At 38.4% G+C, this 26,476-nt stretch overlaps 2 protein-coding genes across 19 annotated transcripts; one reads left to right on the top strand and one right to left on the bottom strand.

The window, feature by feature from the left end:
* LOC135103064 (lymphoid-specific helicase-like) lies at positions 1 to 14,712 on the top strand. 13 transcript variants are annotated; one of them, XR_010269911.1, is made up of 9 exons: positions 1 to 199; positions 3,839 to 4,931; positions 5,824 to 5,870; positions 6,200 to 6,327; positions 6,694 to 6,819; positions 7,158 to 7,318; positions 7,959 to 8,084; positions 12,706 to 13,092; positions 13,274 to 13,390. XR_010269911.1 is itself a non-coding variant. In XM_064009012.1 (9 exons), coding segments are annotated over exons 2-7 (522 nt in total). In that variant the 5' UTR covers positions 1 to 199; positions 3,839 to 3,947; the 3' UTR covers positions 8,017 to 8,084; positions 12,706 to 13,092; positions 14,574 to 14,712. The 13 variants fall into 13 exon arrangements, 8 of the variants coding, with proteins under 8 accessions (XP_063865082.1, XP_063865086.1, XP_063865081.1 ...); XM_064009012.1 differs by lacking the exon at positions 13,274 to 13,390 and adding an exon at positions 14,574 to 14,712 and having other exon boundaries at positions 3,839 to 3,949; XM_064009016.1 differs by lacking the exon at positions 13,274 to 13,390 and adding an exon at positions 14,574 to 14,712 and having other exon boundaries at positions 3,839 to 3,949; positions 12,975 to 13,092.
* Positions 11,198 to 26,087, bottom strand: LOC135103062 (protein abrupt-like). Of its 6 annotated transcripts, none has more exons than XR_010269907.1 (7): positions 25,931 to 26,087; positions 25,292 to 25,389; positions 23,711 to 24,328; positions 22,620 to 22,835; positions 21,279 to 21,384; positions 14,700 to 14,967; positions 13,963 to 14,239 (listed from the first exon to the last, which is right to left on the bottom strand). XR_010269907.1 is itself a non-coding variant. In XM_064009009.1 (6 exons), the coding sequence occupies exons 2-6, from the start codon at positions 25,370 to 25,372 to the stop codon at positions 11,241 to 11,243; spliced, it is 1,257 nt and encodes a 418-aa protein (XP_063865079.1). In that variant the 5' UTR covers positions 25,373 to 25,389; positions 25,931 to 26,087; the 3' UTR covers positions 11,198 to 11,240. The 6 variants fall into 6 exon arrangements, 2 of the variants coding, with proteins under 2 accessions (XP_063865079.1, XP_063865080.1); XR_010269906.1 differs by having other exon boundaries at positions 13,963 to 14,242; XR_010269904.1 differs by having other exon boundaries at positions 14,700 to 18,480.
* Positions 26,088 to 26,476: the final 389 nt, after the last annotated feature.

Raw genomic sequence — 26,476 nt, forward strand, 5'->3', positions numbered from 1 at the left:
GCTGGGAGGGACGACACAGCACCAGCCGTCAGGTCAGACAGCAAGGCACTATGTTCAAAGGGTGTCATAAACTGTTGCTTTATTTAACGTATTTTCGCAGAACAATACAGTGACAGGGGCCGTGGCTGCCTGCGTGTGCTGGTTCAAGCTTGGTGCCTGCCGGGAGGTGCCTACAGGGCCACCAAGGCTAATAATATTGGTAAGAAACCCATCCACCACTTGTCCAGCCAGCTAATTTACACAGTGTGATGTAATAGGCGGTAACTGTGATAGTGTTGTTACGAGTCACCCACAACAACAACAACAACAACACAGGGCTGTCAGGTGAGTGGTTAACCTTACTGCTTATTGTTAAGCCTCGTATTTCATGTTTTTGCACCTCGTTAGGAATATATCGATGTGACTCAGCATTCCACGGTGTCACAAGCGCTCCAAGCCTCCACCACAAAACTCTTACTAATTAACCATGACAGGAATTATAAAAACGTCAAAAAAACCCACTTGTCTAATGTTATCAGCTGAGGTGGAGGCAGCCTTCCCCATTTCTCCGCCAATATCTGCTTCATTTCTCACTTATTGTTAAGCCTAACACGTCACTAAGTGGAGCCACATGACTAGGCTTTCATATCCGCTAGCTAGATATATCCGCCATTGCCTCATTTAGTTACGATGGAAGAATAACAGGCAAAATAGCGGCCGTTCTCTCCACTGTCAAGGGCCGCCATGATGCCTGGCTACCTCTGCCAACCTGCTTCAACCTGTGGGTTCCAATATTTTTTTGTTATTTTTCTTAACTTCTTTATTTTGCTGGTATAGCATGTTTTTATGGTTTATAAAAATAATTATTTGCTTTAGAAGTGTTTTCGTTGCTTGTGTTGAGTTGTGTTCAATTTTGTGTTGCTTGACGAAAATGAGGGGGGTTTTTTTGGCAGTATTTTGACAAACTTGTTTTTTTATTTCACGCTCTAATTACGTCTTTTGTATTTCTAAAAATTGCTTATGATTTTTAAAGTGTTTTTTCGTTCCTGTTGAGAGAAATAAGTGGACTTTAAAAATGGTTTATGGTCCTGTTAAAAGTTGTGATTACAACACTTTTTGTGTTATTGTCTCTCTATTTCAGCTTGTAACTAACTTTTCATTGCTTGAAAAAATAGTTTGTATGTTTTAAAGTGTTTTATCTTGTTGTTGAGTCAAAATGGGTGGACTTTGCAGTGGTTTTTAATCGTATTTAGGTTCCAACACGTATTTTTTACACAATTTCGGTTTTATTTGTTTATTCTTGTTCCAGGTAACTTTTGATGGTGTAAGATGATAGTTCAGATTTTTTAAAATTTTTTACGTTCCTAAAAATTCAAATGTTGTGGACTTTTCAATGATTTAAATTGTGCCGAATATTTCAACCTTTTTTCCATATTTCATTTGGATATTTTTTAAATACTACTCAGGCTGGAGCTGTTATAATATTGTGAATATTTTTTTAAGTATTTGTCAAGTCAGAATATATAAGGCATTCCAGCCTAGCTCCATTTTTTCGAGGGGTCAATTTCAAAATGAATTCCGTTACGGTACGTAAATTAGCCGTGACGTCACGGCCGCCATCATGGACCCGGGACCTTGATCGGCTCCGCTGTCTCCTCGGTAATATTTATCGTATTTTGCAGTGTTTTTCTGGTGTTTCCACGTGTTCCTAAACTCAGACGTGTAGATAAGAGTAGAATGAGTAAGAAAATAAGAGAAATAGAAGAGGAAGAGGAAGGGAGAAGGAATAGAGGAGGTGGTAAAACAGAAAAATGCTAAGAAAACAATATTTAGGTTAATTTTCCCTGCTGCCTTGTCTGTCTTTGTAGTATTTGTCTTCCGTGACAGTGCTTTCAGTGTATTTGGTGTGTTTAGGGGGTGTTGGAATGTGTGTGGAGGTGTTTAGGGTGTGTTGGAATGTGTGTTGATGGGATTTGGTGATGTTGGAGTCAATATTTAGCGTTCCTGGTGTGTTTTGGGGTGTCTTAGACTTGTTTAGGAGTGCTTTAAGTGTGTTTTGGACTGTTTTCAATGTTTTGGGATGTTTCAAGTGTGTTTTGGGATGTTATGGATGAGTTTGGGTGTGTTTTGTGTGGATACGGGTGAGTTTTGGGTGCGTTTGTGGGTATTTTAGGTCAGTCTGGGTGTGTTTTGGGATGTTTTAAGCGTGTTTTGGGCCGTTTCCGTGTTTTGGGATGTTTTAAGTGTGTTTTGGGATGTTATGGATGAGTTTGAGTGTGTTTTGGGTAGGTACGGTGTACTTTGGATGCGTTTTAAGTCAATTTGGGTGAGTTTTGGAGTATTTTAAGTGTGTTTGGGGATATTTTGGTGCACTTTCGATGTGTTTAGGATGTTTTTTGTGCGTTTAGGAGTGTTCTGGGTATGTTTAAGGTGTTTTAAGATATTTCAGTGTGATTGGAGTTGCTTTTGAGGTGTTTTGGTTATGTTATAGGCATGTTGCAGATAAGCATTGGGTCTTTGAGGGTAGAAGTGGTGTGCTTGAGGTAAAATAAAAGATTCTGGGGTGTTTTGGGGAGGGGCTGTGATAGTAGAAGCGTGTCAGGGGTGTTATAGCGTGTGTTGTGATATATGAAGCTACTAGATGCACGTGTAGGGGGATCTGATAACGTGACGTTATCAGAGTGGTACCTTCCCTAACTCCCTTCCAGTCCCTCCCAGTAAATATTCAGTGTTTTTTTCAAGGTATTTCAAGGTGTGTGTGTGTGTGTGTGTGTGTGTGTGTGTGTGTGTGTGTGTGTGTGTGGAATGCTAGATGCTATGTACCGTCGGCTGCTATGTACCGGCTCCTATGTACCACTTGTTTGGCTTATATGTACCATTGTTGGGCTGCTATGTACTGGCTCTTATGTACCACTACTTTGGCTTGTATGCACCAAACAAGGCTGCTATGTACCAGATACCAAGTAAGGAAATAAAAACACACAAGGAGATAAAACACAAAACCATAAACATATTGAAATTGTATACAATAATTAAAAGTTGTCAAGCAATAAAATTTAGCAAGCTGCACATTGTTAATACAATGTTTGTTCTCATATTTCATCCAAACACAACCATAAACACAAAACCATAAACATATTAAAATTGCATGCAATAATTAAAAGTTGTCAAGCAATGAAATCAAGCAATAAACATATTAAAATTGCATACAATAATTAAAAGTTGTCAAGCAATAAAATCAAGCAATAAACATATTAAAATTGCATACAATAATTAAAAGTTGTCAAGCAATAGAATTCAGCATGCTACATTGTTGATACATTCTTATTCATCTACATGATCCATCAGTTCGGCACAGCGGTTTAGAAAGTCTGATGTTGATATGAATTTGTTCTCATATTTCATCCAGAGGTCATCAAGGTCAATTTGCTTTTTGACAGCATGCTTCCTTTGGTATCTGTGCATTTTCTTTTGTTTAACTAGTTTTACAATGATGGGAATTCTACTGGCTTCATCATGGAGAATACTAATTAAGAAGTACATGTTAATTGAATTGTTTTTTTGCATGTTAATCGCATGGTGCCACCCTTCTACATCGTTGTTAGTCCGAACAGGGCGTTTGTAACAGCTCCAAGAATGTGGAGGATGCATCTCATTCCTGATCCACATTTTATTATAGTAAGTAATGAGATCTTTTAATCGTTGATCAGGAAGTGGCTGGCTAGTGATATGGCGAAAAGCTGGCTCTATATGTGATGGAGGTAAGTTTGGCAGTGCCATTAACTGCTGAATGAATTGTCTTACAGCGAGTTGATTAATATAGGCATTTTGTAGACCTAGTGTTTTTACTCTTCGGTAGACTGCTTGGGCCCAGTGAAACCAGCAGCCATGAATGGAAGCCTCGGGAAGACACACTCGCACTGCCGACCGTAGTGCTTTCTCAAAATCCACAACAACCTCTCAAACTGATGTTGGTGTTAACTCAGTGATTTTTTCTTAGGACAGCTACGTAGTCCTTTTTCTTTCTTCTTGACATTAGGACAAAGCACAATGGAACCTGTTTCATAATTTCATCCTTCTTTATAAAACTGTGGACACTTAAAAGTTGAACAAAAGGGGTATGAACAAGTTTAAAAGTTCCGCCCACGTACCAAGTTTTAGACTTGGACATGTGTTGCAACTGAATAGACGTTGCAAATATGAGATGCCGTTGCCCATTTTCAAATAGATCAGCTTGAAGAAAGTCCTCGGGAACATGATCTCTGTTTAATTCAAAACTGGCATCTTCAGGGTGTTTTGGACGTTGTCCTTCTCTGGCGCGATTGGTCACAGATAAGGGATTCCTGTCTAGGGCGAACACACAATCCACATCCTCAGCAAAGGGAAACCGCTGATGCCATGGTGGTATAAAAAGGATGACTGAGAGTGCACGTCCACTAGAGTTAGGAAGTAAATGCTGAGCAGATCCACTAGTCTCGAAGGAGCCATGGTGGGGCTTCGAACCTTGTGCCTCTGTCCACTCTATTTAGCATAGAGTTCAGTAACTGTTCACCTCCAGCCATCAACAAGCTTGCTGAGCCACTGCTCAGCTAACTTGTTTTTTTTCTATGTTGTTAGGTAGTTAGGTAGGTTCAGAGTCCTCCACCGTTCTGGGTATAACTTTGTAATGGTTTATATTAACTTTGTAAAGTTTAATATTACAATTTACATTTCTTTAAATTATAATAATTCTGTAATCAAAGTTTCTTATTGCACTTTACATCTCTTTAAATTATATTTATTCATTGCATTTTGTGGTTGGTAGTTGTGGTGATAAGGTACTTATGTGTTAATACTATCTGAGTTACATAGCAGCCATACATGGTACATAGCAGCCAGATACATAGCAGCCATGCATGGTGCATAGCAGCCTGGGATGGTACATAGAAGCTGGTGGTACATAACAGCCAACGGTACATAGACGCCTGTTCCCGTGTGTTGCCTTGTCTTTCGTTGTACAGATGGTGATGCAGTGTGTGTGTGTGTGTGTGTGTTGCCTTGTCTTTCGTTGTACAGATGGTGATGCAGTGTGTGTGTGTGTGTGTGTGTGTGTGTGTGTGTGTGTGTGTGTGTGTGTGTGTGTTGCCTTGTCTTTCGTTGTACATATGCTTATGCAGTGTGTGTGTGTGTGTGTGTGTGTGTGTGTGTGTGTGTGTGTGTGTGTGTGTGTGTGTGTGTGTTGGTTAACTTAACTATGATTAGAATTTGCTTTACTGAGAGAGAGAGAGAGAGAGAGAGAGAGAGAGAGAGGATGTGTCAAGGATTTAAAACTTACAATTCTCTCTCTCTCTCTCTCTCTCTCTCTCTCTCTCTCTCTCTCTCTCTCTCTCTCTCTCTCTCTCTACAACAACTACTACTACTACTACTACTACTACTACTACTACTACTACTACTACTACTACTACTACTACTACTACTACTACTACTACTACTACTACTACCTTATATATACAAGAGACTGATGCATCTTCTCACAAAGTCGTAGTTCTACAGTCAATTTCTACTGCAGCAAATTGAGGCACAGAAAAATATCAGGTAGGTCAGGTCAGGTCAGGTTAGGTCAGGTTAGGTTCCTTTGCATGCAGTTCCTTCCTTCTCCTTTGCTTTTGTGCTTAAGTTAGGTCAGGTCGTTAGGTCAGGTCATGTTAGTTTAAGTTACATTAATTAAAAACAAAAAAACATTAATTTATCTTGTATATTGAAATGTTTGCTCTCTCTCTCTCTCTCTCTCTCTCTCTCTCTCTCTCTCTCTCTCTCTCTCTCTCTCTCTCTCTCTCTCTCTCTCTCTCTCTCTCTCTCTTGCAGGACCAGACTATCCCAGGATGATGAAAATGGAAGTTCTCAGTCTTATAGTAAGTAGTAGTAGTAGTAGCCGAACATGAATATTAAACACCCTTATAGACACTATTTCTGCACCAACACCTGCTCCCCACACCTGCCAGCCTTCCTAACCTTACAAACACCCCTTGTACATCCACACCTGGCCTCCACACCTGTCTGATACACCTGAAACTCTCCCTAACCAACACACACACACACACACACGTTTCCTACACCTGCAAACTCTCCCAAATCTACACACACGCACAGACACACACATCTGCCCTCAATGCCTGCTTCACACACCTGAAATGCTTCCTGATACCCACACCTGCTCTCTCTCACTCTCTCTCTCTCTCAGGGTCCTCTCAAGAATCACAATCAACTGCAAGTGGGAAGAGGAAGAGAAGAGGAGGAGGAGGAGGAGGAGGGAAGAGGAAGAGGAATGATAATTCTTCCTATCAAATTACTGATGTTATTGATGAAGATGTAAGTGTTTGTTTGTTTCTTTCTTTGTTTTTCTCAATTTTTTTAAATTTATTTTTATACATTTCTCTCTCTCTCTCTCTCTCTCTCTCTCTCTCTCTCTCTCTCTCTCTCTCTCTCTCTCTCTCTCTCTCTCTCTCTCTCTCTCTCTCTCTCTCTCTCTCTCTCTCTCTCTCTCTAAGTTAATATAAGGAAATAATTTTGTATTTCACAACTCACACACACACACACACACACACACACACACACACACACACACACACACACACACACACACACACACACACACCCCAAAACACACACAAAAACACCCCTTACAGCCCTTCACCCCTCGCCTACATCCCCACTCACCCTTCCTCCCCCCGACAGACAGTCAAGAGGCACGCAGAAGGGGTGAAGAAGCCGCAAGAGGAGATGACAAGAGTGGCGCAACCTAAGCTTTTCCGAAATGGAGTCTTGAGAAGTTACCAGCTAGATGGGTTTTCTTGGTTACTGGTGAGTGTGGGAGAGAGTGAGAGGGTGTGAGAGAGAGTGAGAGGCTGCGGGTGAGTTTTTTGGGGGTTTAAATGTTTTTAAATTTTTTTTTACTTTTTGTGTTTGTTGTGATTTGTTCTCTCTCTCTCTCTCTCTCTCTCTCTCTCTCTCTCTCTCTCTCTCTCTCTCTCTCTCTCTCTCTCTCTCTCTCTCTCTCTCTCTCTCTCTCAAGCTGCCAGTACCACCATCACTACTACTACTACTACTACTACTGCTCTTTCTCCTCCTCCTCCTCTCCTCTCCTCTCCTCCCATCTACAACCACCACCACCACCACCACTAACCCATCATCCCCCCCAGACACTTTACAAGAACGGGATCAACGGCATTCTGGGAGATGAGATGGGCCTGGGCAAGACTGTCCAGTTTATCGCCTTGGTGTGTCATTTGGTGGAGCAGGGAGTGGCCGGGCCCTTCCTGGTGTGTGCCCCGCTCTCCACGCTGCCAAACTGGATGGCTGAGTGAGTCTTACCCTGATCTTCGTGTTGTCCAGACTAACCTAACCTGACCTGACCTAACCTAACCTAACTTAACTTAACTCAGCCCAGCCTAACCTAGCCCAGACTAACCTAACCTAACCTCAGTCCAGCCTAACCTAACCTAACTCAGCCCAGTCTAACCTAGCCCAGCCTAACCTAACCTAATTTAACCTAACCTAAGTTAACCTAACCTAACCTAACTTAACTTAACCTAACCTAACCTAACTTAACCTAATCTAACTCAACCTAACCTAGCCTAACCTAACCTAGCCTGACCTAACCTAACCTAACTTAAGCTAACCTAACTCAGCCCAGCCTAACCTAAGCTAATCTAACTTAACCTAACCTAACCTAATCTAACTCAGCCTAACCTAACCTAACCTAACCTGACCTAACCTAACTTAACCTGACCTAACCTAACTTAACCTAACCTAACCTAACCTAACCTAACATAACTTAACCTAACTTAACCTAACCTAACTTAACCTAACCTAAATTCTCTCTCTCTCTCTCTCTCTCTCTCTCTCTCTCTCTCTCTCTCTCTCTCTCTCTCTCTCTCTCTCTCTCTCTCTCTCTCTCTCTCTCTCTCTCTCTCTCTCTCACACCCCCCCTTGCCCCACAGATTCCCACTCTGCTGTACCACGGGTCAGAGAGTGAGAGAGTGGAGAAGAGGGAGGTGATCCGAAAGGCTGTGGAAATAGAAGGGTGTCCTGTCCAAGTCCTGCCTGTTGTTATTACTTCCTACGAGGTGAGATGGTGTGTGTCGGGGTGTCTGGGGCGTTGTTGGGGTGTGTAAGGGGTGTTTAAGGGTAGTTTGTGTGTTTTTTGGGTGTTTAAGGGTCGTTTGTGTGTTTTTTGGTGTTTAAGAGTCGTTTGTGTGTTTTTTGTGTGTTTTTTGGGTGTTTAAGGGTCGTTTGTGTGTTTTTTGGGGTGTTTTTGGGTGTTTAAGGGTAGTTTGTGTGTTTTTTGTGTGTTTAAGGGTAGTTTGTGTGTTTTTTGGGGTGTTTTTGCACCTGTACTACACCAAACCCACATCCATTAATACCCCAGTCCCAGACCAGTGATACCGGCTAAGTCATGCTGAGGGCAAAACACTGTCATGGGTGCCCGGACAACTGAACCAGTGACAACTGAACCAGTGACAATTGGACCAGTGACAATTGGACCAGTGGACAACTGAGCCAGTGGACAACTGAACCAGTGGACAACTGAACCAGTGGACAACTGAACCAGTGAACCACTGAACCAGTGACAACTGAACCAGTGGACAACTAAACCAGTGACAACTGAACCAGTGACAATTGAACCAGTGACAACTGAACCAGTGACAACTGAACCAGTGACAATTGAACCAGTGTCAAAAAATGTTATCTGTTTGCTACGGCATCATGGTCGTCAGTCTGTACCCAGCTTTCACAAGGAGGGAGGGAGGGAGGTAGGGAAAAAAGGAAAAAGGAATAAGGAAGGAGGGAAGGAAGGAGGGAAGGAAGGAAGGAAGGAGGAAAGGAAGGAAGGAAAAAGGGAAGAAGGGAAGGAAGGAGAAAACGAAGAAAGAAAAGAAAGGTTAGGTTAGGTTAGGTTAGGTTTGGTTAGGTTAGGTTAGGTTAGGGTAGGTTAGGTTAGGTTAGATTAGGTTAAGCTAGGTTAGGTTTGGTTTGGTTAAGTTAAGTTAGGTTAATGAATGAATTTTAATATGCTTTTGTTACCATTTTTTTCTGGTTTCATTGTCACTTGTCGACTGGTGCAGTTTTTACTGGTTCAATTGCCCACTGGTTCAGTCGACCACAGGTTCAGTTGTCACTGGTTCAATTGCCCACTGGTTCAGTCGTCCACTGGTTCAGTCGTCCACAGGTTCAGTTGTCACTGGTTCAATTGTCCACTGGTTCAGTCGTCCACTTGTTCAGTTGTCACTGGTTCAGTTGTCACTGGTTCAGTTGTCACTGGTTCAGTTGTCCTAGAACCACTGTCATGTACCCCGCCATCAGCTAGGATGAAAGGCTACAGAGGCATCTCATCTTTTGCCTGGGCTTTCTAGTCTCAGAGTAAATGAGATCCTTTACTGATCTCAATCGAAAACTGTGTCTTGTATGCGAAGAGGACGGCTCAAAGATTCTGGTGATCCCTCGGGTGCCGCCCGGAACTCCAAGCAGTAATGAAGGTACACATGAAGCTGATTTGAACACGAACCATGAAGGCACTAAGAGGGTGTGCTTTTATTGTGCATTGGGAAAGGCGAATCAGGACCAAAGCAATGCCGTCTTATATGTTCGGTTTTATTGCCGACAGAGAAAGGACTTGTTTCGCTTGCCATTCCACCGAGTGTAAATTACATTAACATGTAAATAGACTCTCGGACCACCAGCAGTGTTGATAACTGAACGATTCGCAATTTTGCGGTGGCTTTTTCACAATTCTTGTTATAAACTACCTCCTTTGATCAGACAAATCGATTCATTGATAGATTGGTACGAACGGTACCATGTCCTATATAATACGTGTGTGTGTGTGTGTGTGTGTGTGTGTGTGTGTGTGTGTGTGTGTGTGTGTAGAGTAACATTCCACTGTAGTGACTCCTTTGCACCAGGCACGGCGAGAGGCAGGGGCAGGGGTGGGCCGCTGAGCGGCTAGATAAACGGGGCGCCACATCAATACAGGGAGAGAGCACATCAAAACACTGGAGGAAGGGAATAGGGATGTGACTATGCCTTAACTGAATGATCGCCAACGCAATTTATTGTGTAGTTGATTGCGTATGAGGGATAACTTTTTGGAACAGTATCTTGAATGTGGGAAAAGTGAGACGATGGTAGAGTGAATTCACAAATTTGATTCCTCCAGAGAGATTTATGTGAGATCATTATAACGTATGGTTAAGGAGGTAAAATAGCTGTTACCAGAAGTATAACGTGAAGTGTAAAATCTTCGAGTAAGATACCATGGCATCGTTAGTAATTGGTGTGTTTGATGCACAGAGAGAGAGAGAGAGAGAGTTATCGGATTTCTTTAGTTTATATCTTATTCCACACTCGGTTCTCCGTGGCTAAATAACCTTTCTGCTTCCTCTCCATCAAACTTAGCCAATAGTGAAAGCCGAAAAACGTGTGTCAGGAAGGAAATAATGCTGCGTCTTGCGTCTTGACAGGTAATGTGGTGTGCTTCAGAATATCTCACGTCATGGAGGAAAGGTCAGGTTTGCCTTTTGAGTTCAGCTTTTTCCTCTCACGGCGTCTGATGCTTCTAACCCACATGAACCTTCCCACACATTCCAATTTCTGCTAAGGAAAATATATTGAGGTTTTTAACTACTAGCATAGTAAACTTAATTACTTACTACACTGTTAGCTTTTTAAAAAAATGAGACATCACATTTCTAAGGTTTGTCACACTTCCTTCTTTGGTAATCCTAAATAAGGGTTAAATCATTATTTGCATTTCCTTAAGAATGAATCACTACATGGTTTACAATCACCATTCACTATTGTTTTTATGTGTGTGATGGATATTGAATTGCCAATACATTGCTGCACCATCCTGATATTTTATACTCCATTTATTTTAGAACCATTAAATTTAAGAGAATTAATAAAAACCTAATATACTGTACTGATACCTTTTCATGCAGTAGTAGTAGTAGTAGTAGTAGTAATAATAATAATAATAATAATAATAATAATAATAATAATAATAATAATAATAATAATAATGTATATGATATGAAAGAAAATTTGTTGTGGTGCTGGCTTGGCGGTGGTGTGAGAGTGGTCATGTGATGCTTATTTTCACCATCACAACAAGGAAATGCTTTAAACTCTCAGGATTTTGATAACCTAACACTTCATTGTGATATGCAAACTACCCACAGCAAAAATATATATTTAATTCTCAATCAGTCATTCAAAATCATTCAGTCTTGGCAATTGGAGTGTGTGTGCTCATGTGCTGCTTGAGGGAGTCTTTCCGAGAGGCCCGGTAAGAACACTGTGGACACCAGTACGGCTTCTCTCCAGTATGAGTTCGAATGTGTCGTAGGAGGAGGTAGTTGAATCCAGCTGAATAAGAGCAATATGGACAGTGATGCATCTTGTGTGATTTTAATCCTGCCGCAACACTTCCACTGTCTAAGTTTGATGACTCCAGGACCTGTAATGTAATCATGACAATCAGCTTGCTAAGTCCTGATCTCTCTTCCTCAGGCCTTAACCACTACAAGTTATCTACAGTAGAGAGAGAGAGAGAGAGAGAGAGAGAGAGAGAGAGAGAGAGAGAGAGAGAGAGAGAGAGAGAGAGAGAGAGAGAGAGAATCCTTCCTCAATTCACCACAATGTACAATGGACAGTTGGTAAGCATATCTAGCAATCTTCATGAAAAGCCCTACAGCTATACACACACACACACACACACACACACACACACACACACACACACACACACACACACACACACACACATATATATATATATATATATATATATATATATATATATATATATATATATATATATATATATATATATATATATATATATATATATATATATATATATATATATATATATAGACAGATAGATAGATAGATAGATAGACAGATAGACATAGATAGATGGAAACTAGGTAAGTAGGTAGGCAGGTAGGTAGATAGATATATGGATAGACAGACAAATGGACAGACAGATTTATGCTCACATAAGTAAATAATAATGATAATAGTGCATTATTTTGTTTATACAGTTTACCCTTTCTCACACATTTGAAAAAGCATTCTATTAGAAAAGCAGAAACACAACACAAATAATCAGACAAAAATCTCAAAAGCAAATGATAAGTATTCACTTTCCTGACACTCTTTTCATTCACATTCACACAGTATCCTCCTCAGAGGGGGATTCTATAGTCCATTCATTCATATCTGGCAATTGGAGTTCAAGCTATTTCTGTAACCTCCTCACTGATTGGGAAGTAGCTCTTGTACTATACTGATCCATGGCTCAGTCAGCTTCCCTTCTGTTTATCAAAGATCCTTGCTTCTCCATCCTGTAAGTTTTACTTGTCTTTCCTCCATCTCCTTAATTTTGCACAATACTTACTTGGTTTCTTGATTAATGGACAGAAGAGTGACATATGATAATGAATGTGTTAAAACAAAGTTAAAATTTACAAAGAATTATTGAGATAATGTAAGTTAAAGTCATAGCTGTGGCTGAAAATGTTTACACCACTTTTTTGTTCTGCTTCATTTTTCATGAAATCATCAACATGGCACCATAAACATAAACTGTGGTATGTGATGAACTCCTGGACATGATGGTGGTATCAGATTTTAGATAAGGTAGAAAGGGAGATTGGTGAGCAATTTTTTTTTTATCTAAAGCTGCAGGCACAAGACAACAGCGGCTCAACAAGGTGAAGACAAACACGAGCACACAACTAACTACTATTGTCGTGCATCAACAGCTTAAGACACATGAGATGAGGTTACAATACCCACTGTGCAATCAGTGATAAAGTTACAAAAGTAGCTTAGGCTCCAGTTACAAGTTAAGAATGAAAGGACTGTAGTCCCCTCACTCCACCCCTTTTCAGTCACCCTTTACAATGAGCAAGAAATAAGATGGCAATATTTTCCTATCCTGGCCACAGAGGGTGTGACAAGGCTGCATCCCTACTACACCAGTTTTTAACCTACTAGAATGTCATTTCAACTTGGCTACAATTGTGCCATTTCACCTGTATCACCCTGTACTACTGACATGTTCTGGTGAGTGCACCATACTCTTTTCTTATTTGTAACTCATTTACATATTCTTTTTAGAATACACAGTTATGCACATAATGTATATTGCAATATATGTATTGTTTTTTTATGTTAAATTACATACAAGTTTATTTATGGGTATCTGCCATGAAAGCAGTTCCCTTATTTCCATTGTTTTTTTCAGTTCTACACATGAGAACTTGCAGTGCTGGAGGAACTTAGTTGGTCACATTACACGAGATTAGACTGATATCAGTCAAAGTTGTGTCTATGAATCTCTATCACCACTAAAAAAAAAAAATATATATATATATATATATATATATATATATATATATATATATATATATATATATATATATATATATATATATATATATATATATATATATATATATATATATATATATATATATATATAATTTTTTTTTCTAAGTGAGTAACTCCTTAGCCCAGAACAATTCCTGAGTACAATATTAAATAAAGAGAAAGATTACAAAAATTATATGTAATGCAGCAAAGGACATTAATCTCACTGGAAAGGACCAGTCACTACCATATTCACCAGGTTACTCACCACCCTTCATGTTATTTATGCTATTATAATAGTTTTACAAACAGCTTCAGTCGGGGGTGCACTGCAACCATCAGCAATTGATTTTATCTTTCACATTTACAACCAAATTTCAATTCCGTCCAATTTTTCCTCAAATCATTGCACTGCGCCTGGCATCCATAATTGCCCCTTTGAGAAAGTTGAAAGAAAAGTGCTCCTTCATTAAAAAATGGTAAAAGTGGAAGTGAATAAATCAATTTCACAATCAAAATTAAACAAATTAAAACTAACAGAAACAGGATGTAAATCATACACGGTTTATTTTTCCATGTACTCACTGCTCTATATTTGAACATCAATTTGTCTTTTGCACTTGGAATGCAAGGTTTAGCATGCATGAAGATAACCTCTGCAGTATTTCTATAAATATAAATACATACTTTACAACAAGTTAACAAAGTCACTTAGATTTACAAAAATTCTGCACAGTTCAGCTGCAACAACAGAGTGGCAAGATGAGCTGAGCAACGCCCTGCTGCCGCTACACTTGAGGCACTACTTGCACTCTCACTTGTATTCTGTCTTGACCACAAGCTGCTGGGAAAAAAAATCTCACCTTACTATTATTCCAATTTTAATAGATTTAAATACTTTAGAATTAGCAAAGTAATTTTGGGATGACAAAAATCACAGAATAAAATATTACTAAATGACTATGTAAATGACAGACAAAAAACACGACGCACACACACACACACAGAGAGAGAGAGAGAGAGAGAGAGAGAGAGAGAGAGAGAGAGAGAGAGAGAGAGAGAGAGAGAGAGAGAGAGAAATTTACTTGTGTGTTTGTCTTGTGTTAACCTACTGTACAGAAAGACCCAGATAATATAGTTATGATGAGCTTTGAACATATTTTTCCCTATTTCAGGATGTGGCATGTAAGTACCTTCCCACATCTTATTGTTCTGCTAAAGGCCTACATAAATTATAAAGAATACTAGCACAGGATAGTAGGAGAGTACACCACTGTCATAAACTGAATACAAAGACTTACCTTCATTGTGTATTTTATGCATGTGCCTCTTGAGACTGCTGTTTTGATTGGCCCGGAACGGACACCGAGTGCACACATAGGGCTTCTCTCCCGTGTGAGTCCTCACATGCTTGGTCAGATTGTGATGAAAACCTGTGGCATAGCTACAAAATGGACACTGGTGAACCTTCCTGAGGTGGTGCTTCTTGCTGCTCCTGGAACTGAAGCTGAATGCCGGTCCTTGAGCCATGCCTCGTGCCACCCACCGGCACTCACTTTCAGACCCCACCTGTAGGCAATGCCCATCTTAGCCTCCCATGCAGAAGGCCTCAGAAACATACACAGTATTGTATTACACAAAGAAACATTGCAATTACTCCTGTACTTTAAAAGAAAATTGAAACAAACATGGAAAAGTCATGCAAATTTAGCATTTATTTTTTGCTCATTACATAAAGATGTACAAGATGTGTGAATTGTGAATATAAGTACATTTTTTTATGTTTTTGTTTTTGGTGTTTCAAATCTATAATAAGTCTTTACACATACTAAAAGGATTTTTTAAATATATTTTTCATTTCAGTAAAAAAATAGAATGCTATCAGAACTTTACACTATACTGTTGGTTATTTTAATATTTTTCCTCTAAAGCAGAACCTGCCTTTTTACTTTGAAAGATGTTATGATATAATACCATTCAATAATAAATCAAATCTAAACCATTGCTATACAATTATTATTTCATCTTACTGCATGCCTACAATTTTCCGCTTTTTACACTATAATCTTTATATTAAATATAAAATTTCTGTGTGCATATGCTTTTGTTTGATTCCTTTCCGTATCTCCTCAGAGGTAGCACAACAATAAAAATTCTACTTTTTGAATATACAGTAAATAAATATAGTAATATGTACTGTACTACAAAGCTTATAAGCTTATACTGTTATATAGGAAATGCATTCCATATTACACACTTCCTCACACAAACAAACAGATATATAATCATCATAATTATGAAGAACACTGCTGGAGTGGAGACAAGAATCAGATCCACTAAAAAGAAATATTCAAGAATACCAAAATTTGGAACACAAAGCATTCAAGGAGGATCCAATGCACATCCCATGTAATGTGTATGATGGCCTGATGGTACACTAACCCACTACCTGGTGAATGCAATAATTACTGTCATCCAATACACTTGGGTCAACGGTAAAGTCTGATGTTATTTAACTATATATAACCCAAAATAACATTTCTGACACATATATACTATAGAAACATGATAAGGACTATATCACGATTCAAGAGGAATATTTTGATGGGGATTGTGCCTAAAATTAAGTCAAGTATTTTCTTGTAAATAAAATGTTGGCAAAAAAAAATATGAATGTTGCTATTTACCTTTTATTTTTCTAGAACACAACCAGCAGGACTGATATTAATTCCTTCTCTGACTGATGTTAATACTTGCTGTGTTTCAATACTTGCTGTGTTCCTGTTTGACATGGAATGAGTAAATCTTTAGAAGTATTCTGGTGTTAAGTCACTTTCCTGCAATGGCAAAACTGCAGTTTTTAATTTCTATATAGATGAAGTGTCACAGTCATTAAGCTTCACTTCTATTGGATTCAAGTCAGGGAAGTTTCCTGGCCAATCCAGCAGCTGGATTATGTTTTCAGAGAACCACCCTGTCACAGATTTTGCACAGTGGCACAGTGCACTCTCCTGCATGAAGTACAACTGCATCCAACTGGTTGCATCATGCAACTGGTAACAAGGCAACAAAACATCTCCCAAAACTTGTTTATACCCCATAGTATTCATTGGTTTCCTTGTTTTAAGTAAACAGACCGCCATCACCTACTGCCACACTAAAACTTCTCTTTTCACTAGTTTGTCAGTAGTTCTGTCATCTTCCTAGGCCATCCAGAACCAGATTTACAATGTGAATAGCATCAGGAGGCAGTCCCTCAGCAGTGACCAGGGTGGCATGGATGGGGGATTTTATCCACTTCATTAATCTAGCAATTTCAGTAATAAATAGATTTTCTTGTCTCCATGCAATAGTCTATGCTCTTTCCTCTCTAGAAAAGTTTGTACCACCATCTTTACTCACATGTGGTCAAATAATCAATAACAAGCTTTATTACAAATATAAGCATAATGAAATGGTGAGTAATTAATGACCTTCTCCTTTGTCAGTCAAAGCAGCACTGGCAGTTATTCTATGCTCTCCTCATGCAATCACCAAGGACGAGCAGATGCCACATGCTGGTAAACTAAATGCTCACATAATAGTATGGGGAAGATGCACATAGAATTAGAATCCTTTAGCAAATAGCAAAATATTCTGGCATTCAGATGTTTTTGCCAATACTGTAGGCCTAGTCTCATAACTTTTGATCATTCAGATGTTTTTGCCAATACTGTAGGCCTAGTCTCATAACTTTTGATATTATGTAAAATGGTAAGACAACTTTAAGATATAGAATATATATGAATGAAGGTGAGAACAGGAGCATGGTTGGTTGATCTGGATGAATAGAAATAGTTAAGACTTTTGCTGTGGTATTTCTGCAGGATTTCCACAAATACCATTATCATAATTAAATATACAGACATGTGGGCTATCACAAAATCAGCTAGGCATAAACACCACCTGTTTTACTATGAATTCTGTTTCTTCTTACTAGTCACTGTTGGATCACTCTTTTGATACACATGTATAAGCTTTTCCTGCTGTGTTCTGAGACTGTCACTGACTGACAAATCTGATAATCTATTCAGGTTAGATACACAGGACTACTGTTTGAAAGATATTAGTGGCTAGGAGTTGAAATAACTGATCAAGTTGCCCTGTACAGATTATAGATTATTCTCCAGTTGTTTCTTTTAGGGAGTGGCCCAGTACGCATTTATTTATTTACCTTTTTTATGTCCTCGGCTAGACTCTATAATACACAAAAGTCAAATCATACACTAATCATGAATAAAAAAATATGCTGCTTCTTATGAAATGTTCAACAGAATGACGTACTTTCCCAAATAGGATATAAAAGAGAGAGTAATTTTATTCCAGTAATTTGTATGTCTGCAAACTTAAAAAAAAAAAAAAAAAAAAAAATAGCCGAACCTTTATGTCACCATTAGGTAACTACTTCAGCAACATGTCAATTAAATGATCATTAACTATATCTATCAATAACAGGTTCTGAGAATTAAGACACAAGGAGTCAAACTAAAAATAGTGAGGGAACATTATTGTTTTAAGGAAGAAATATTACTATTACATATCTTTTGCAATGAAATTCTGTGAGGAAAAGCTATGAAAATACTTTCAGTATATACCCATACATCAAAGTCATAAAATTACTATGCTGATACACTGAAGTGGTTATAGTGTTTCACAGGATCTTCAATCTGAACACAAGTGTTACTTATCATAATAAACTGGCCCATTTCATAAATTTCTATGGTATCTTTTAATGTGCCTATTAAGATTACTTTTTTGCCTTGAAACATAAGAGCAATGTGAACACATAAGAGGTGTCTCCCCTGTGTGACACTGTATGTGGGTGAGCAGTGTGGCTTTGCGAGTACACTTCACTGGGCAGTACGGGCAGTGGAATGGCTTCTCACCAGTGTGAGTGCGCAAGTGCCGCTTGTGACAGGTAGCATTATTTGTTGTATATTCACAGAAAGAACAGTGATATCTCTTGTATGGAGTTGCAAAGTTGTTCATTTCTCCCAAGACTTGTCCTTTCACAGTTTGCTCATCATCAGTAACTTTCCTCACCTGTTGAGAATCACCATCTTACTCAAAGAAACAGCAGTCATCTTCCTAGTTCACTTATGAGGCTATCATTTTAATAGTTATGAGCAAGGGCATGTGAATTTATCACAAAAATTGCCTTTATGAAGTTTTGCCTCCAGTTCAAGAAAATACTGATTCTCCTGTTAAACATATCCAATCTTAAAAATAGACAGACAGTTTCACATGGAAAGAGAAACAGCCAACAGCTACAAAACTTCAGAAAAAAAAAAAAAAGGTAAATGTTCCTTTCTCCCACAACTGATCAGATCAAGCTATTATGCCACTGTATTACCTGCATGACAAAAAAAAAAAGGTGACCAAAAGAGACAGAGCAAAGAAATGGAATAGACTTCCTCTGTATATTCGTTCTTATATTCTTGTTTTTAACATCATCTATAATGGGTATTGCAGCCCAGTATATGCTTAAAGTGAAGGAAATTACCTTTGCACTTCTTTCATCCACACTCATAATTAATAACTGATGTAAAAGGAAAGGAAAGTTCCTGATTAGCACTATAGATGAAGTAAGTCAAATGAGTAGCAGATAATGTGCAGTACCCACATTGTTGCTTTGTTGGTCTTCTGAGCTTCAAGCTAAGGTATTGCACCAACACCTGAGGATCTCACATTGTTATGTTATTGTTTTCAGTATTAAGTCTTATAGATGACATGGACATGAAGTCCTTTTTGCATGGCCAAGCAATATTAGGTATTGTTACGTTTCATTTTATAGTTAGCAGCAATGTGTGACAAATTTCGTAGGTAAAGTATAGTAAAAAGAGGATCATGCACAGCTGAATGTGTTAGGCCAAACACAAGATTTTGCGATTCCTTAAGAGACCTGACATAATATCAATATAATTGGAAGTGTTGGCCAAATATCTAGGTATGCAGTTCCCTCAGATTGTTACATGATAATGTCATGTAACTACTGGTAATCCACATAAAAATCCATGTCAGTGGTGAAGAGACCCAGAGTTGCCTCATACCGAGCAATGTGAGGCTCTAGTCTCTGTACATATGTGTACATTCTATATGTATTGTATAAAAGAAGAAAGCTCCAAAGACCATTTCTCCTACTCATCAGCATATCAAACCATCGTCTTCTGCTTTTGGTTTCTGAGATTGCAAATAAGAAGTTGTGAGCTTTACTGAGCTGATTAGAGAGATCATAAATACTGTACTCCAGATATATGGAGTCGCTAGTGTGTATGTATATATATTAAGATGGTAAGTTTTATTTATTTATTTATTTTTTTTGTAAAAAGAAAAAGAAAAAAAAAAAAGGTGAAGGTCTGTCGAACAGTCAATTGATGCCTGAGTCTACAGCCCAGTGGTGGAACATGGGCGAAAAGTGACAGGGGTTTGTCAAGGATAGGGGAAGGTATTTCTTCTTTTTTATTTCCATTACAGGAGTGTTTGACATGAAGGGAATGGAATGAGCTTTGGAAGTAGAGCAGATAAAGAGTATCCTGATATGGTGCAGAAATACAAAGATAATTCATGAAACAATAAAAAAATAATAAATAGATAAATAAATAAATAAGTAAATAAATAATAATAAATTCATTCATTGAAAAACAAGGAGAGAGAGAGAGAGAGAGAGAGAGAGAGAGAGAGAGAGAGAGAGAGAGAGAGAGAGAGAGAGAGAGAGAGAGAGAGAGAGAGAGAGAGAGAGAGAGAGAGACTATAGTCAGGTTGCTCCTAATCAAAATCCCATCTAACAGGGAGTCAGTTTGCCTCTGCATCATACTGTATCACTGGGAACTCAAAACCCTAATGCAGGGATGAGCCGCATGAAAGTCCCTAATGCAGTAACTCTAATGTGGAGGTAGAGAGCGGGCCACTATCACCCGCAGCAGCCACAGGGATGCAAATTTAGCAGCTGAACTGTGGCTGCCTGACAAGGCAACTGTACAGTTCTCTCTTGTGACCTACAGCAGTGAAGTCATCTCTGCTTACATCATTTACATTTAGTGATGAAGGCCATAGCATTTCTCCCAGATAACAATGAGTGTGTGAACACCAACTAGGGAAGATATGAAGATTAAATGGACTGAAATATAGTTGATATAAACACTTGAGTGTTCATCAGCTGCCTGTGTAAACAATGGTTTGGCATGTTTGTTTTTTAATGTTCATTTCTGTACTATACTAGTACTCCAAGACAAAAATTAGCATTTAAATGGTGCTGCAACTATCTAAAGTTAACAAAGTGATTTATCCATGGATATAAGACACATGTAAGTGATCTGATATACAAGTGAGCATTCATCAGCTGTGTGAGAACAAAGGTTTGGAATGTTTTTTTAATGACTGTTACTGTGTTGTGCTGATTCTGGTTTATTAACCTTTTGGTGTTTTATTAATTCCTGTGTATTTGTTACCTTCACCTATATGCATAAAATTTTTTAAGTATTGTAGGTAGCCTGGCAATATTTCATCTAATTTTTTGGGGGGGTCCTGTCTTAGCCAGGTCAAAACCATAGCAATTTTCTGCCACTGCTTTCATTAAAACTGACACAAATATCATCTAAGGCAGGACGTCCCCCTGCAGTATATCTGACCTGGCTGTACTGGGGAAAGATCACTTTTAATGTTGGGAAGAAGAAGAAGAAAAAAAAAAAAAGTAAGGATACAATAGGAGGAGAGGTTCAAGATATTCAAGAGTTTGTAATATAGACAACATGATCTTGTGTGCTCAAATGCAATTCCAACAAGTAAGGGTAAGAAAACGAAAAAGGTGAAAACAAGTACAACCACTGTTTCCAGACACTCACCATATGTTCCATTTGAAGTGGCTGTTGCCCTGGGTGGATTTCCTATGGGTAGGCCTCCAGTGTAGCCCTGACTAGCTGATTCTACACCTTCACCAAGGGCAGGCCACTGTGAAAGACATGAATGGTTTATTTAAAAGCCTGTGTCAGTGTATAAGAATTACATAGGTGCCTCCAAGTGCTATGTCCTACGACTGCAAAAGACAGCAGACATAATAAAGATGAATAAGATAAATATGAGGCTTTAATGATGACATGTAAAATAATGGAGTAATCATATTAGACATGTGATATCATGGGATTGAGAACATCATCATCAAGAATCTTAATAACAGACATGATATAGCAAGAGTCAAGAAGGAATCAGTTCACAATCATTCACTGTGGAGCTGTCAGCAAAGGTCTGCGAGAAGAGTTTAGTTTTAGGATATAAAGGAGATGGCAGTGGAGCCATTGAGAGAGAGAGAGAGAGAGAGAGAGAGAGAGAGAGAGAGAGAGAGAGAGAGAGAGAGAGAGAGAGAGAGAGAGAGAGAGAGAGAGAGAGAGAGAGAGAGAGAGAGAGAGAGAGAGAGAGAGAGAGAGAGAGAGAGAGAGAGAGAGAGAGAGAGAGAGAGAGAGAGAGAGAGAGAGAGAGAGAGAGAGAGAGAGAGAGAGAGAGAGAGAGAGAGAGAGAGAGAGAGAGAGAGAGAGAGAGAGAGAGAGAGAGAGAGAGAGAGAGAGAGAGAGAGAGAGAGAGAGAGAGAGAGAGAGAGAGAGAGAGAGAGAGAGAGAGAGAGAGAGAGAGAGAGAGAGAGAGAGAGAGAGAGAGAGAGAGAGAGAGAGAGAGAGAGAGAGAGAGAGAGAGAGAGAGAGAGAGAGAGAGAGAGAGAGAGAGAGAGAGAGAGAGAGAGAGAGAGGTAAGATGAAGAAAAACTGTTGGAGATATTTTTAAGTAGGTGCCAGGAGTCATAAGAAGGGAATCATAAAAAAAAATTGTTGGCTTTCTTTTGATGAAGAGCTTTTGACATATAAGACAGACTTGGCATGATTTTGAGGAGAAATATAAAGGGCACAAGTCTCATGAGATGAAAGGCTAAGGTATTGCCTGTGAGTTGACTCTTTCCTGGACAGCATGAAGGCAAACTCAGCTAAACCAAGATTTACAGGCTTTGGAAGGGAGTGTGGAATGTATGACTCTAGAACACAATCATCTCTGTTGTGCACTTGTACATAAAGATAGTAACAACAATTTTGAGCAGAACTATTCTAGCAGTATTGTAGGCAAAGTAAGAAAATGTACTTTTATTGAAATAAGTACAAATTAATGAAAGAGAGAATGAGAATTTTATGTAACTATCATCTTACCACTTGCAATCCAGAAGGTCCTGCCTCAGCACTGAATGACTCTTCATTCAAGGAGTGGTTGAAAGGTTCCATTGATGCACCGTGTTCTTTGGTGTCTCCTCCTCCATCCCCAATAAGGTCGGTCATCAAACAATCATATTCATACCCTATATCTGCTGTCTCCTTTTCATTTTCCAACTCAATTTTCTCCTCTTTGATAACACTCCCACTTGCCACCTGCAGAATAGCTTCGTTAGTCTTGACACTGAACTCCATTAAAAATACAACTGTTATTAAAGCTATAATATCACTTACATTTGAATAATTATAGAGTATCTTATCAATGCAAAACTTTTCAAATTTATATCTCTGAGGATTTATTGAAAGTTTAAATGGGAACAATTATTTATGTAATCCTATGAATCTTTACTTACTAAATGTATGACTGAAGGATGAATGATTATTTATGAAATCTTATGAAAAATTCATGTAGGTTTTTCTTTCTTATATATACAGGGTTGGAAGATACTGCCACCACATCCCTTATTTATCATGAGGGAAACTAAAAGGAACAGAAAAAAGGGACTTGGAACCTTCTCAGAACAAAATGAACTCTTGCTTGTTTATGTACAAGTTGATTATTATACATAAAAAGCACTTGAACAAGCAGGAAGAGAATGCTTGGGCAGGGAGAGATTGAGGCTCTTCTTCCATAGCCATCCCCCTTGGGATTGCTAGCAAAGGAAGTGAAGCATCAGAGATATACAGATAAATAGATTATGTGCAACTTTGTTTGACACCTAACTATATCATTGATGTTCCATTTCTGCCAAGAACTTAACACATTCATAGCACACGTTTCCTAAAATATTCTTTTCTCTAATCTTCCTCAATCCATTTTAAATAATTTCATGATAATCTAAGTTTTTTATGAATTTGCTTTGAAACTATAAATGTGCTTCCCTTTTCACTTCTTAACCTCATTTACTCATATATCAATCTAAAATTTGTACTCTAACATTCAGGGCTTAAATATTGATGGAATTTTGTCTGCGACATTATAAGGACAGGTGAGAGAATTCAACTTTCCAATATTATCTGATTTCAGTCACCTCATTTTCATTTCCTCTTGGAAGGGTCAAGTGGTCCAAACCATGTTTACTGTCCAGCTGCTCAGATCTGTTGCAACTTGAGTCTTTTCTGTCTTGCCTAAGTTCACTCTGGGTTTGCTTCTGATTCACTTTTTCATAAACATTATGGGCATTCGTTTGCTCATCCAGATTGTCATCTTTCCTTAATGGAGATGATTGAGGTGGAGCAGGAGAATTAACATTGAGTGTTTCCGCCCGATTTGACAGCCTCTTTTCATCTTGTCTTGGTCGTTTTGGATTTGGGCTGCTGTGGTCCACAGGGGTGTCTCTGGTCTGAGCTGGTCTTTTGCTGTCACTGGGAGGATCATCAGCCACAGCCAAACCTTTGATTTCCAGCATCTCAGCAGCTTTGATGAGCTGTGGCAGGTCACTCTGACTTACATTCACAACACCAGCGTACATGTAACTCAGCAATGCTTCCATGTTCTTACACTTCACATCCCTGATAACAATCACTGGGTGTTTACATGAAGTAATTTCAAACATCTTTAGAAAATAGTCACTGCAAGTTGATAACACCAGTTTATGAGCTGGATAAAATTTTCCATCACAAGCTATTGTCACGTCTGTATACCTCGCCTGAAAAGAAAAGAAAAAGCGAGTTGAATACATCTTTTATCCATGTAAACTTCTGGAACCCAAACAATATCATGTCATAAGAAGAGCATAAATCCAAAGTAAATAGAACTTCCTAAATATTAATGTTGCTCATGTAATCTTAAGTTTTCACTTACAATAAAGACTTTGGTTTGACAGTTTTCATTTCCTGGATTTAACTTTTGACATAAAATCTGTCATATCTAAAATACAAATTCCTCTTAAAAGAAAAAAATAATCTGAATTTTGAAACAAAAGAAAATGTTTGTCAGCCGTAGAGACTTTTCTTTCTTCCCTTGAGCTTTACCATTGCTCCCACAGCCCACAACAGCATCTCATACATAATGGAGAACATGCACACAACAATGAAAATAAGTGTCAGACAGATTTGTAAGTTAAAAGCAAAAGGACTTACAATCATGTGCTAAAATCTTACAAAAAAAAATATAAAATAAAATAAAATAAAATAAATGAATAAATAAAAAAAATAATAAAAATTAATAAAAAAAAAAAATAAAAATAAAAAAGATTGACAATACAAGAAAAATTCACTGGGTGTTACAAGAGGAATGGTGTATGGGAACGGCAATGTCTGTAGTTGGCTATGCAATGTTCATCTCAATTCCTCAAGAGTAATTCCCACATTAGCATCAGTCATCTTGCATTCAAGAGCATAAGCATCTGAATTTATACCAATATTTGGTGTTTGTGATTATTTCATGATAATTACTTAGTGCTTATCATATATTTTTTACATTAAACTGTGACTTAGAAATTAAGAATAATGGTAGCAATCACTTCAGTAGTAAATAGGTAGCTAGTTTATCAACTTTACGGTAGATCTTCATTTTTGACTTGAGATAAATAGTTCTGTGTCATAAAATCTATGTTAAATAAGCACAATCTGAATTTTTTACTTATAATAATTTCCACGGGTAGTCTTACCACATCCCGAACAACTGACAGCATGTGGGAAAAGGTGGACATGTGGTTTTTCCATGACAGTGACAGCAATCCATCTGCCATCGTGGCAAGGAAGGTTCCTGAAAGTACACATTTCATTTATCTTACATGATAAGTAGCAAATAATTTATATAAACATAAAGAAGAATGAGTTCTGAGGGATAGACAGATAGATAGATAGATAAGAAATGAGATTCTGTGAATGAGAATATATTTTGAGATGAAAAATCTGAGAGAGAGAGAGAGAGAGAGAGAGAGAGAGAGAGAGAGAGAGAGAGAGAGAGAGAGAGAGAGAGAGAGAGAGAGAGAGAGAGAGGTCTTGGATATCCCCTTTGACAGGCATTTCATAAACATTTCATTGTGGCCAAGGAATTTACTAAAACAGTATAATTTAGGAAAGGGGTAGGTAGACATGAGAATTTGCTAACCTAATCTTAACTGATGCCGATTACGTACAGAAAACATCGTATGTAATACTGAAATATTTCACAGAATGTTGTCGGCGTGTATACATCCCAATGTATCCAACCTAGCAAGCCTTTATAAAGGATTCCAAATTGATCTCCCAGCAAAGTGGCTACAGTCTGTCCTTCATTCATATCTTGGAAATGTTCATCTCACCTGAGAGCGAAGGGGCCACAATACAGCACGGTTACGGTCACTGAAAAACAAGGATGTTATAGAGAAACGTTCCTTGCTCGAGAACGTCAGGTGTGCGTGTTTTGGCGCTCAGCTGATTTTCTCTCTCTCTCTCTCTCTCTCTCGTTTCCGAGCCTCGTATTTTTAAACACGTCCTTTCGTCATGACTATTTATAAAGAACACAAAGATGATAAGCCGTGCTTTCAAAAGTACTTCTACTGTTATTTTTATACAAATCATGTTAATCTGTCACTATAACTAGAAAAAAAAGCCCCTAAAAACACGTGCAACCAGCCATGATAGAGTAGTTGTTCTTGCCTTTTTTTTTTTTTTTTTTTTTTTATGAGCGTATGCACCCCTTTCAATTCAGCAGTTAATTTGCTGACTGCTGAAACATGAAAAAAAGCAAAAAAAAAAAAAAAGTTTCTTGGTATACAGTACGAGAATTACGCGGCTATATAGTGCTCCCTAAGGCCTAGGCAGGGGCCCTCAAGCTGTCATTCTTCTTCTTCTTCTTCTTCTTCTTA

Source organism: Scylla paramamosain, chromosome 8 (assembly GCF_035594125.1).
Source record: "Scylla paramamosain isolate STU-SP2022 chromosome 8, ASM3559412v1, whole genome shotgun sequence".
Classification (NCBI taxonomy): domain Eukaryota; kingdom Metazoa; phylum Arthropoda; class Malacostraca; order Decapoda; family Portunidae; genus Scylla; species Scylla paramamosain.